Below are 12346 nucleotides of genomic sequence, written 5' to 3'. Positions count from 1 at the left end.
TGTAACCCACAAGTGTCGCAGATCATGCAGGTAGACACATAAAAAACATTTTCACACTTTAAATCCACCTCCGTATAACCGCCGTAAACGTAAGATATTGACGTCAATTCTTAAATAACCGGTTTAGAAATGCGTCACAAATAATATCTTCATACTACTTATTTAATGATTAACCACAATTTTTTTTTTTTATAAAAGAAGTCGGTGACATCGTTCAGGAATATTCCATGTAATAGCGTTGGAACCCATGGAGATTTGGGATAAGAGCAAATGTCCCCAGCAACCTATGCTTGTAATGAGTGGGTGAGTTTGGTTTTACGCCGCTTTTAGCACTATTCCAGCAATATCACGGCGGGGGACACCAGCAATGGGCTTCACACATTGTACCCATGTCGGGAATCGAACCTGGTCTTAGCCGTGGTGTGCGAACGCTTTAAGCACTAGGCTACCCGACCGCCCTACCTACGCTTGTAAGAGAAGATTAAATGGATCAGGTTCGCTAACTTGGTCCAAGCATGTCATCGTGTACCAACTGCGTCGAGCGACGCTCATGATCCCGGACTCTGTGGTCCTGACCGCGGTCACAGCCTGCATATTGCGGCGTTAAACAATCAACACACCAATGAATACATACACGAAGTCGGGATACATCCCATCACAACCTTTGGCAGGACTTTTAGACTTTTTAAAAAGACCTTTTCACAAACGTGGCCGAATTTGTTTCCTCCTTAAAGTACGGCCGGTAGGTGACAATGAACCGCACCCCAAGACGAGTTACCATGATAACATCTTGTTACTCATTATTGGACTTAATATTGCAACATGTAACACAAACCACCTCAAGTGTTTCCACCGTCAAGTTAACGGTTGTGGTGTTGTAACATCAGGGTGTTCTTGTTAGTCTGTTCACAAGAAGAAAGCAATCAACAAAGAGGTGAAAAACCCCGGCGAACAGTTTATTTCAGTAGTTTCTGAACCCGTCACTGTCAGATGTTTCACGTCGCTCACGCCAGCGATGCGGAAGTCATTCTGCGCCTGTGCACCATCAAGGCACTTCCGCCCATCAGCATGGTGAGAAAGATCGCCATCGTCAGAATAACTACTGGGGTTTGCCACCAGGGAGCGTCTGATGCTGTGCTGTGAGAAACTCCTGCAAACAAGTCAACCCTGTGTACTCAAAGTAAACTGATCATTTAATTTAATATAACTGAAAAAATATCGTCATTGAATATGGCTTTACTGAATGGCTACCTGAGAAACGTGCGTTCAGATATGCGCGTTTTATTGAGCTTTACAAACCAGTCATTTTCATTTGAAACCGACGGCAAAAGCCGGAGGTTTCAAATTAACATTTCCTCGCATCCACCCTGTGACATTCAACGTTAACAGTAACATTCATAAGCATTGACTATTTCTTGAACATGAACAGTTGTGAGGCCGTGCTCACAAGAAAAGGAGTGCTGGTGAGCTTTCAATCCCCACGGGGCCATATGTTTGATAAATAGATATTACCAGTATTTCTAAGAGAGTGGTAGTTGACATCCACGTCGTCTCGAACCGCATAGTCTCGGACCGCGTCGTCCCGGACCCCGTCCTCACCTCCGTTGCTGTCATCTACATTCTGAAAATCCAGCGAATCGGACACTGCCATCACGCTATCTGAAACACGAAAATATTGAAACCCTGTTGGATTAACAAACCAAGGTCGAGTCATGTCCCTTTAATGAAATACAGACGCTTCCAACAGAAATCGTCAGACGCAAGGTTTTATAACTAGATTTCACTATTGTCTATACAAACATTAGATTCAAACGTGTGACCATCAACACACCAATCCTTGAGAAACAAACAAGATGGCTTTATTTGACTTTTCCCAGAAAGGCAAACCCGTCACCAGTGAATGCGGAAACGCAATTGGAGGGCGATTGACCCGTGGAGATCCGGGGTAGAAGTCTTCAGCAACCCATGCTTGCGGTAAATGGCGACTATGCTTGTAAGAGGCGACTAACGGGATCGGGTTGTCAGGCTCGCTGACTTGGTTGATGCATGTCATCGTATTCCAATAGCGTGGATCGATGCTCATGATGTCAATCAATGGATTGTTTGGTCCATACTCGATTATTTACGGACCGCCTTCATATAGATGGAATATTGCTCAGTGCGGTGTTAAACAACAAACGAACACACTCCACATAATGGAGTCGGGACAATATAAACCAGTAAGGCAAGGGAAACGTTTCTTGGCGACCTAATCTATCCTCATATCCTCACAGGGGTGTAGTGCTGCGGACCTTGTAACAGTACGTGCACGTACAACTTGTACCTTGCAGGGAATTAAACTCGGAAAGTCAGCGTGATGAGAAAGTTCCAGGGAGATAGTGTGCTCATATCACCTGTAGATGCACTACTTACACGGGCTATAGTCGGAACGTTTGGTCCGCGCCCCTTGGTCGATACACGAACTCTGAAAGAACAAGACAGTGTATTAAACAATGTTTTCTCGCAATTACGGATTCACTTGACAAGGATACACACGATTATTTAAATAATTCGAAAGTAGTTTATATGTTCCGATGTTTTTTGAAAGAGGATCAGGATGGGACCCCGTGAACATTATTGCTAATTCTTTTCAATTTACTAACATTGAGAAAATTACGTAATTAAGACATTCATTTTAAATCTTTTGAAAGAAAACGCTTACTACAATCGCATTCAAATCAGATCTTAGGGGTCGCTACCACTAATGCAAGTTGTGAGGACATCCCATTACGGATGACGTCAGAACGACCTTTCATCCGACCTATCGGAACGTCGCTTACCATATCGGGAAAGTGACAGTCAGAATGTTTTCTAATCACGCGGTACTTCGAGCGACAGTTACAGGCTGTACGTCAATCTCACGCTTCAATGGGAAAACATTTCCAAAGGCAGGGACTTTCCATAGCCCGTGGGAACCACACAACCTCGGCCATATACCAGACATTCCAGAATTTTCTTGTTCAGTTTTCAGATGCTGACTAAGAACTTTGTCAACCATCTTTCAAAGCCGGTACGAAATGGAAGTCGCCAGTTTGAAACTAGTGCCGTAAAGCCCGAGAAAGCTGATTTGTCATTGGCTAATATCGATTCTTGTTAGTTTTTTCATTGGTCGGCCAAGTTCACCGATGTCCTCAGATCTTTGTATAGCGGTAGCGAGAACAAAGGTATGATTGTAATAAGATTGCGATTGGTTCAATACATATTGGTTGTCTCCCTTGACATAGCTACCTACCCCATCGCATGGTGTTGAGCAAAACGTATAGTTGCATTTGAATCTCAAAGAGACGCTGTTTTTCAGAGTGAAGATTCGAAAATGGGGACTATAGACATTTAAACCGTCAGTCCTGAAACCATCTGTCCGTTTGAATACGATACCATCCCCACAACTGCAAACAGAACAATGTCATCTCGTTATGTCCAAACCTACAGGCATGGCTGGTCAAGATGAACATTTTGTTCAATCGAAGCAAAGTGAGTGAGCTTTTAGCAATATTCCAGCAATATCACGGCGGGGGACACCAGAAATGGGCTTCGCACATTGTATCCACGAAACAGAGTGAATAAAATGAGCAGTATTTCAATTATATCATTACGTAACAGTGTGAGGAGTTGGGATTGACGCCACTTTGAACAGTATTCCAATGAACCCTCGCGCACGGGCACGGTGCTGGCAAACATAGGAATAATGAGGGCGGAATCGGGATTTCAACCCACAATCATATTTTTCATAATTCGGCACACCGAACAGCGGCGCCTTAGAGGACAGGGCACCCATGTACCCGCTTCATTAAGTCGTCACGATGACCTGATACCCCAGTGACCTCGGCAGACCCACAACTCACCCAGCCCTCAGCACGGCGTAGTGTACGCCATTATTCCCCACAGCGTCACATGCAGTCGCCCGCAGTCCCATTTCACCCCCAGTTCCTGCAAGCAACATTCGACATTAGTAACGAGTTGATACAAACCATTGTCGGAAATATTCCAGCCAAGGTGGCCTGTCAATAATAGTCTCGGCCCGACAAACCAATGGTATTCTGGCATGGACGCAACATTCTTCACATTCACATGCACGCTTGAAAAAACTATCGCGGCGAAGATGCAGGACTCTGGCTTCTTCACGTCTGCTTGAGAAGGGATGGCACCATCTTGCAGACCTCCATCCGCCCTTTATGACAATAGATACAAGCGCGGAAGATTCAGAAACATGTATGTGACTATACCTATGTTGGCGGACTTCTTACTCCACAGGACAACACGTTTCGGACCAGCCTAAGCTTCAGTACTGCAGCATAGAAGCCACCCAATACTCAATCGTCTGATAAAATCGGTTTTACAAGGGGGCATATGACACTTATCCATCGTCTTGTCGGCCTTGACGCAAGCACCAAATGAGCCTTTGCCACAAGCAACTCTACTGTACACATCTTGGAAGGCCGCTTTCACAAGGGATTCACGCAATCGAAATTCTTCCCTCATTCAGACTGCTGCACAAGATCGTGGATCAACCTGACACCTGTGTCCGGTTAGAGAACTGAAACATTATCTAACGGAAATCGCACAGAAGACACAGAAAATGACTGTTCATCTCCTGCAAGACAACAGCAACCGTGATGCAAAACTCCCCACGCCAGAAAACCAGCTTATCGTCATCTTCCCGAGGCATGGGGTCGACTGACTATATAAAAAAGTCGAGTTTCCACCGTTGTTGAAAGAGGCTGGAATAATGGAGATATATTTTGGCTTGACTGACGAGTCTATGTATAGTCCAATCAAAACCGCGATTTGATGCACTACCCGAAGTAAGACCCGTTATATTATAATATAGATCTTGATTATCGATCAGATCGTCTTCACTGGACGACGCCATATTATTTGAGCAAAAGCAAGTGATATGAGAGGTGGAATCTGATTTGTCAATAGAAGGGACGTGACTCAATAACCACTTGTTGCGCTAGGATCGAGCCCAGAAATTCCAGCCAAATTCGGCAAGGGTGGAAACTGGACTTTTCCAGTCAACAGTGTGGAACTATTTTGTGGGCCAACATACATGATCTATGGCTGTCAGAGGTTGTATATTTAGATTTATTAATGATAACTATTGCCTGATGTTTCTGAACACTTTTGTAAAGCCAGACATTGCTTTCCAGTATTTTCCTACCCCCGCTCACCGCAAAGGGGAGGGGGATATGGGAATGGGCGTTTCCGTCCGTTACGTTTACTTTCGTAAGCATAACTCGGAAACCGTTTAATATTTTATTATGAAACTTTGAATAGGTATCAATCATTATGAAGTGTGCCTTTATCGGTATTTCTAAACATAACTTATTGCGCATTTCCCTTTTCTTACGTATTGGGTGCAAAAAGGACAGGTTTCCTCCGAATCCACTGAAATTACATTTGCATGCCTATCTGAGAGATACTTGTAAAAAATGAGTTAAAAAAATATTTATTCTTGATTTACCCTTCCTTTCTCACTGTATATTTACTACAATATGAACAAACAACATTCTACTGTGTCCCATGACAGGTGATAGTGATAAAACACCTAGCCCGGACTAACCATCAGAACTTGCCGCGAGACTGACAAGGAGACCGCGTTTCAGCTTCCTGGGGGTCGCCTCGTCCAGCACGTTCACGACCAACAGCTTCAGGTGAGAGGTCCCCCGCTTACCCGCGTTGGCTTGAATCTCTTTGGGTGCGATCAAACTGAAACAGGACAATACGTCTGGGTGACGCTTCACACCATTGGAGTTGCATCACGGTGGATTGTTGTCCTCCACCACACTGCACGCGACCCGTGAAGATTCCGGGGTAGAATAGGTCTTCAGCAACCCATGCTTGCCCTAAAAGGCGACTATGCTTGTTGTGAGGCAGCTAACGGGGTCGGCTGGTTGGTTAGGCTCGCTGAATGAATGATGCATGTCATCGTATCCCAATAGCATGGATCGATCCTCATGACGTAAATCACTGGATTGTCATGTCCAGACTCGATTTTTTACAGACCGCCGTCATATTATCGTAACCCAATAACATGGATCGATCCTCATGACGTAAATCACTGGATTGTCATGTCCAGACTCATTATTTACAGACCGCCGTCATATAGCTGGAATATTGCTGTGTGCGAGGTTAAACAACATACAAACAAAACAAACACACCGACGCCATGGTAAGCAGGTCACGTGGCATTGTCAGGTATGTCCAATTCGAAGGTGGTACCTTTTGCTTCGTCACCACTACCTTTCCTAAACTTACTAGAGCAAAGGCCACACAAAGTTAAATATTTCATCAATTCCAGATTTTTACAAGGGCATGGCGACCAACATTTTGTTCACATTTGTGCCAACAAAGTGTTGTTTTCAACAGTAATTGAAGACAAAAAGCATTGACCCGCCTTTAAGATTAAATCATTATTTATTCATATATATAAATTTGTTTTTGTAAAAATAGGACATTAAAAGGCAGTTTGTTCGTTTGTTGTTTAACGCCGCACTCAGCAATATTCCAGCTATATGACGGCGGTCTGTAAATAATCGAGTCCTGAATTGAGTCCTGACCAGACAATCCAGTATTTGCGTCATGAACATCGAACCACGCAATTGGGATGCGTCTTGAGCATCGATCCACGCAAATGGGATACGACATGAGCATCGATCCACGCAATTGGGATGCGTCATGAGCATCGATCCACGCAATTGTGATGCGTCATGAGCATCGATCCACGCAATTGGGATGCGTCATGAGCATCGATCCACGCAATTGGGATGCGTCTTGAGCATCGATCCACGCAATTGGGATGCGTCATGAACATCGAACCACGCAATTGGGATGCGTCATGAGCATCGATCCACGCAAATGGGATACGACATGAGCATCGATCCACGCAATTGGGATGCGTCATGAGCATCGATCCACGCAAATGGGATGCGACATGAGCATCGATCCACGCAAATGGGATACGACATGCACCAAGCACGTCAACGATTCTGTCCACCCGACCCCGTTAGTCGCCTCTTTCCACAAGCATAGACGCCTTTTACGGCAAGCATGAATTGCTGAAGACCTATTCAAACCCTATCTTCAGGGTTTAAATGACAGGTGGACAGGCCGAGATACATTCGTAGTCCTGAACGTACCTGTGTCCAATACCTTGTTCGTTTGATTCGTCTGTACTGTGGGGATCGTAGGTACACGTGACTATGTACGGCTCTACAAATGGCCGAATCTCTGACTCTGGTTCTCCATATTCCGCATCCAGACGGAACGTGTACGTGTTCGAGCCCGCCATTTTCTGAAGATGGAATAAGGCATAGTGCTGAACAAGGGTATTAGTTCCATGGACGTGCAACGTCTTTATTACAATACATGCAACGCTTCGGTGTTGACACCAACACGTTATCAAGCCAGTGATATACAGAAGTAGGGACGTTATATACAGAAGTAGGGACGTTATATACAGGTGGGTAATTGATGCTTATACAAGGTTGAAGGATGATAGATTACACATAAGGTTCAAGCATAAAGCCTGATGGAAGTTCAGATTAAGATGAATATTGTTGGGTTTTTTAACGCCGCTCTCAGCAATATTCCAGCTATATGACGGCGGTCTGTACATAATCGACATCATGAGCATCGATCCACGCGATTGGGATACGATGACATGCATCAACCAAGTCACCGAGCCTGACCACCCGATCCGGTTCGTCGCCTCTTACGACAAGCATGGGTTGCTGGAGACCTATTCTACCCCGGATCTTCACGGGTCGTATACGAAAAGGTATACCGTGAGTTTAAGACTGTATACAAAGTATCCTCTAACAAAGATATGCCATGTATATGTGTGCATATGCAATCACAAATATGTACAGCTCGTATTTAGCTAAATAGGATTATCAAGACATAACTGGGTAAAACACTACAGGACTTACATGGACGGGTGATTGGAAGCCAGTATTAAATTGTATATGTAATGGATAATGGGGATGGGATTACATCGTTCTTTGGTTGTTTTACGCCGCACTCACAAATATTCCAGCTGTTTGACGGTGGTATGTAATTAATCGAGTCTGGACCAGACAATTCTGTGATTGATATCACGAGCATCGATCCACGCATTTGGGATCGATGACATTCATCAACCAAGTCAGCGAGCCTGACCACCCGATCCATTGTCACTCAGCAATATTCCGGCTATATGACGACGGTCTGTAAATAATCGAATCTGGACCAGACAATCCAGTGATTAATATCATGAGCATCGGCCCACGCAATTGGGATCGATGACATGCATCAACCAAGTCAGCGAGCCTGACCACCGGATCCCGTTAGTCGCCTTTTACGACAAGCATGGGTTGCTGAAGACCTATTCTACCCCGGAATCTTGACGGGATCCTCTCCGGGTGGTGACAGTGTACGACATGCGTCACGTTGGTTTTTCCATGCACTACCAATGAATGAGTGCGACCTCTCCCTTGAAGATCCGGGTTAGAATTTGCCAACGTATCTCGATCCTCATTTCAATCATTGGATTGTCTGGTCCAGAAACGATTATTTACAGATCGTCGTCAACAAACGAAACAATCCTCGCTTATTCTGCAACTCTGCACAGCGAATCGCGGCGCCTTAGACGACTGGGCCACCCGTGACCAATAGTGAACGGCTGGAGCAATACTCAACGTGGTCGGACATGGTGACACAATGACACATTGTAGTCCCCCGATCATCAGTTTAGTTCAATCCTTACACGTTTACTAACCGCCAAAAGAAACACGAATACCATATCTGTTGGTAAATATATGAATACCATATCTGTTGGTAAATATATGAATACCATATCTGTTGGTAAATATATGAAGAATTACTCATATTCAAGAAATACTAGATTGGTTGTAAGCACAAGTGGACATATTGTTGCTTGAGCCGACGCTCAGGACTGAGATGCACCATTTGCCTCGTACAGGATCACGTACAGGATCACGTACAGGATCACGTGCAGTATATCGTGATAAGAATAAAGACAAACTGTGGTAACACCTGATTGTTAGTTTTGCCTTTAGGTGGTACACATTAGGAACATCTCGTTAATGTACGTGCTTCTGTTTCTATCATTCGCGTTTCTTTTGGCGGTGAGTATATAATAAGTGTGGACCTAGTATTTACCCAAAAAAGCTATGAACGACTTAAGAAATACAACTTACATTTAAAACACACTCTTGTCTGGAGTTCCCTCTAAAGGGAGGTTCGAAGTAGAAGTTGACGGGGTCATTGCTTTCAATGAGGGTGGTGTAATTGTCCTTACAGATGACGCGCACACGCAGGTTCAAGTCGGTCAGAACGTGCATATCAACGGTACCTTCTGGTGTGGATGGACACGTTGCTGTCACTGAAATTTATAAAGGCGGTATATGTAAAGACAAAATATAAACAATACGAATAAAATAGGGTAGGTTTTAGTCACCACTGACAATATGTCCATGGATTTATCTAGGTTTCCAAAAGGTTAATGCTTAATTCAAGAGGCATAAGGACATTGTAATGTGACATTGTCTTTTCATTGTGACCTTGCTGTCAATGGAATACTTACAATGAACCTTAGAACCGTGGAGATCCGGCTAAAGAATAGGTCTTCAGGAACCCATGCTTGCCACAAGAAGCGCCCATGCTTGTCGTAAAAGGCGATAACGGGATAGGTGGTCAGGGTCGCTGACTTGGTTGATGCATGTGATCGTATCCCAATTGCGTAGATCGATGCTCATGAGGTCAATCACTAGATTGTTTGGTCCAGATTTCGATTATTTACAGACCGCCGTCATGCAGCTGGAATATTGCTGAGTGCGGCGAAAATAAACAAACGTTTAGCTCAATCCTAAAATATTTACTCACCGCCAAAGGAAACGCGAATACCAAACATGTTGGTTGATATATGTAGAATTACTTATATTCAAGAGCTATTAGGTTGATTCCATGCACAAACGAACAATGTTATACGATTATTTCCAGACCACCGTCATATAACTGGAACAATGCCGTTAAACAAGCAAACAACTTACCACGACCATATCTTATATGAAAAGACGATTGTGTTCCCATTTAGGAATTTGATTGTCATCGCCAGGGAACTTTGGCCTAATATTGGCCTTTGAGCAGGTCTAGATAAATCCATGATCATCTTGATTACAGTTGCCTCCCCTTGTAATCCCAGTACTGTACACTCCCCAGTTGTAACAAGGGTATTCACGAGGACATCTGAGCTAGTACCGGCTTGACGCAACTGTTTAACATTGTATTCCATTCAAACCACACAAAGTGACATGCAGTTCATATTCGTTCAGGCATGTTGTCTAGTTCTATTTACAAGAGAGCGAGACGTCTATGGTTATACTCACCCTCTAGGACGTATCCCCCAAGGAGCTCCTTGTGGTACTGGTAGCCCTGTGGGAAAACAATGTCGTACGTTAAACATGGTTACCCATCAATATTACACCTAAAGGGACCCCATGCTACATCCGTCGAACAGAACCATTTCACCATGGACGCAATATTACATCTGTACTATTAGTGTGCGAGTGAGTTTGGTTTAACGCCGCTTTTAACAGTATTCCAGTTATATCGCGGCGTGTCAGCTTAAGGGTATGGTGCTGACAAACCTAGAAACATAATCGGGGCGAACGGGAATTCGAACCCACAATCATAGGTTTCTGGCGTGCCCAAGGGACGCAACTTTGCACAGCGAATCGCGGCGCCTTAGACGATCCCCATATCTGTACTATTAAACAACAAGAACACCACCCGACGGATACAACAGACATCGCCCCACGGATACAACAGACATCGCCCCACGGATACAACAGACATCGCCCCACGGACACAACAGACATCGTCCCACGGACACAACAGACATCGTCCCACGGACACAACAGACATCGTCCCACGGACACAACAGACATCGCCCCAAGGATACAACAGACATCGCCCCACGGATACAACAGACATCGCCCCAAGGATACAACAGACATCGCCCCACGGATACAACAGACATCGCCCCACGGACACAACAGACATCGCCGCACGGACACAACAGACATCGTCCCACGGACACAACAGACATCGTCCCACGGACACAACAGACATCGTCCCACGGACACAACAGACATCGCCCCAAGGATACAACAGACATCGCCCCACGGATACAACAGACATTGCCCCACGGATACAACAGACATCGCCCCACGGATACAACAGACATCGCCCCACGGATACAACAGACATCGCCCCACGGATACAACAGACATTGCCCCACGGATACAACAGACATCGCCCCACGGATACAACAGACATCGCCCCAAGGATACAACAGACATCGCCCCACGGATACAACAGACATTGCCCCACGGATACAACAGACATCGCCCCACGGATACAAGACATTCTTCCGAACAGTGACGAAAATGCCGCATAAGGAAAATACGTTGACTACTGACCTCGACCGAGACGATCATCATCAGAAACAGCAGCATCCTGAAACAAAGATGTAGAGCATCCTTACGTGCATACTTCCGTTCTCGTTCCCTTCACAGGGCCTTGTAACTCCACATCAGCAGCAAGATATGGACCCCGTTCCACAAAGCCAACTCAGCCCTCAGGTGATCGTAACTCTCATACTTTAACATTGGCTTACGATTGTCGGTCGTAGTTCTAAGATTGCTTTGAGAAACGGGGCCATGGTCACTAACGATGTCGTAGTTGTAGTAAACATACATATTGCTGTTACTGTTTGCGTAACAATTCACTGGGTTTATATCAGCGTTACAAGATGTAGCCACCAACTACTTCCATTGGGGAATTGCAGATATAACACAGTCACCGATATGTCAGGTAGTTCATGGACAATAATCCGAGCCTTGCACAGGCAAACCAGTGGTCGACAGCATGATAAACGCCCCACTGCATAGGTGTAGAACACCATGGTTAGGTCAGACACTCGACCCTACTGGTACTACAGGGCGTGTTGAATCAACTCACAAACGCGACGTCGTACAGAATTTGTACGGTGTACGACTATGCTTGTCGTAAGGGGCGATTAACGGGATCGGGTGGTCAGGCTCGCTGACTTGGTTGATGAATGTCATCTATTCCAATTGTGTGGATCGATGCTCATGATATCATTCACTGGATTGTATTGTCCAAATTATTTACAGACCGCTGTCATAATCATAAAGCTGGAATATTGCCGAGTGCGGCGTAAAACAACAAACAAACCATGCCAAACAAACTTGATAGACATGGCCTTACCTTGAGCACAGGG

At 44.9% G+C, this 12346-nt stretch overlaps 1 protein-coding gene across 1 annotated transcript; it reads right to left on the bottom strand.

The window, feature by feature from the left end:
* Nucleotides 1–1004: 1004 nt before the first annotated feature.
* LOC139452838 (vitelline envelope sperm lysin receptor-like) lies at nucleotides 1005–12339 on the bottom strand. The gene is made up of 11 exons (XM_071234471.1): nucleotides 12334–12339; nucleotides 11523–11559; nucleotides 10428–10473; nucleotides 9240–9424; nucleotides 7179–7333; nucleotides 5603–5748; nucleotides 3882–3966; nucleotides 3272–3425; nucleotides 2413–2464; nucleotides 1513–1659; nucleotides 1005–1150 (listed from the first exon to the last, which is right to left on the bottom strand). The coding sequence occupies exons 2-11, from the start codon at nucleotides 11556–11558 to the stop codon at nucleotides 1005–1007; spliced, it is 1152 nt and encodes a 383-aa protein (XP_071090572.1). The 5' UTR covers nucleotide 11559; nucleotides 12334–12339.
* Between the last annotated feature and the right edge of the window lie 7 nt (nucleotides 12340–12346).

Source organism: Haliotis cracherodii, unplaced genomic scaffold (genome assembly GCF_022045235.1).
Source record: "Haliotis cracherodii isolate W230 unplaced genomic scaffold, xgHalCrac1.p SCAF_10, whole genome shotgun sequence".
Taxonomy (NCBI): domain Eukaryota; kingdom Metazoa; phylum Mollusca; class Gastropoda; order Lepetellida; family Haliotidae; genus Haliotis; species Haliotis cracherodii.
This window is presented reverse-complemented; position numbering and strand designations above follow the sequence as displayed.

Coding starts and splice junctions, on each gene's coding strand:
- LOC139452838 (XM_071234471.1), bottom strand. CDS start 11,558: ATGCTGCTGTTTCTGATGATGATCGTCTCGGTCGAG. Junction 2,465..3,271: donor GCTCAACACCATGCGATGGG/GTAGGTAGCTAT, acceptor TTGTTCTTTCAG/AGTTCGTGTATCGACCAAGG. Junction 1,151..1,512: donor CCACTCTCTTAGAAATACTG/GTAATATCTATT, acceptor ACTTGTTTGCAG/GAGTTTCTCACAGCACAGCA.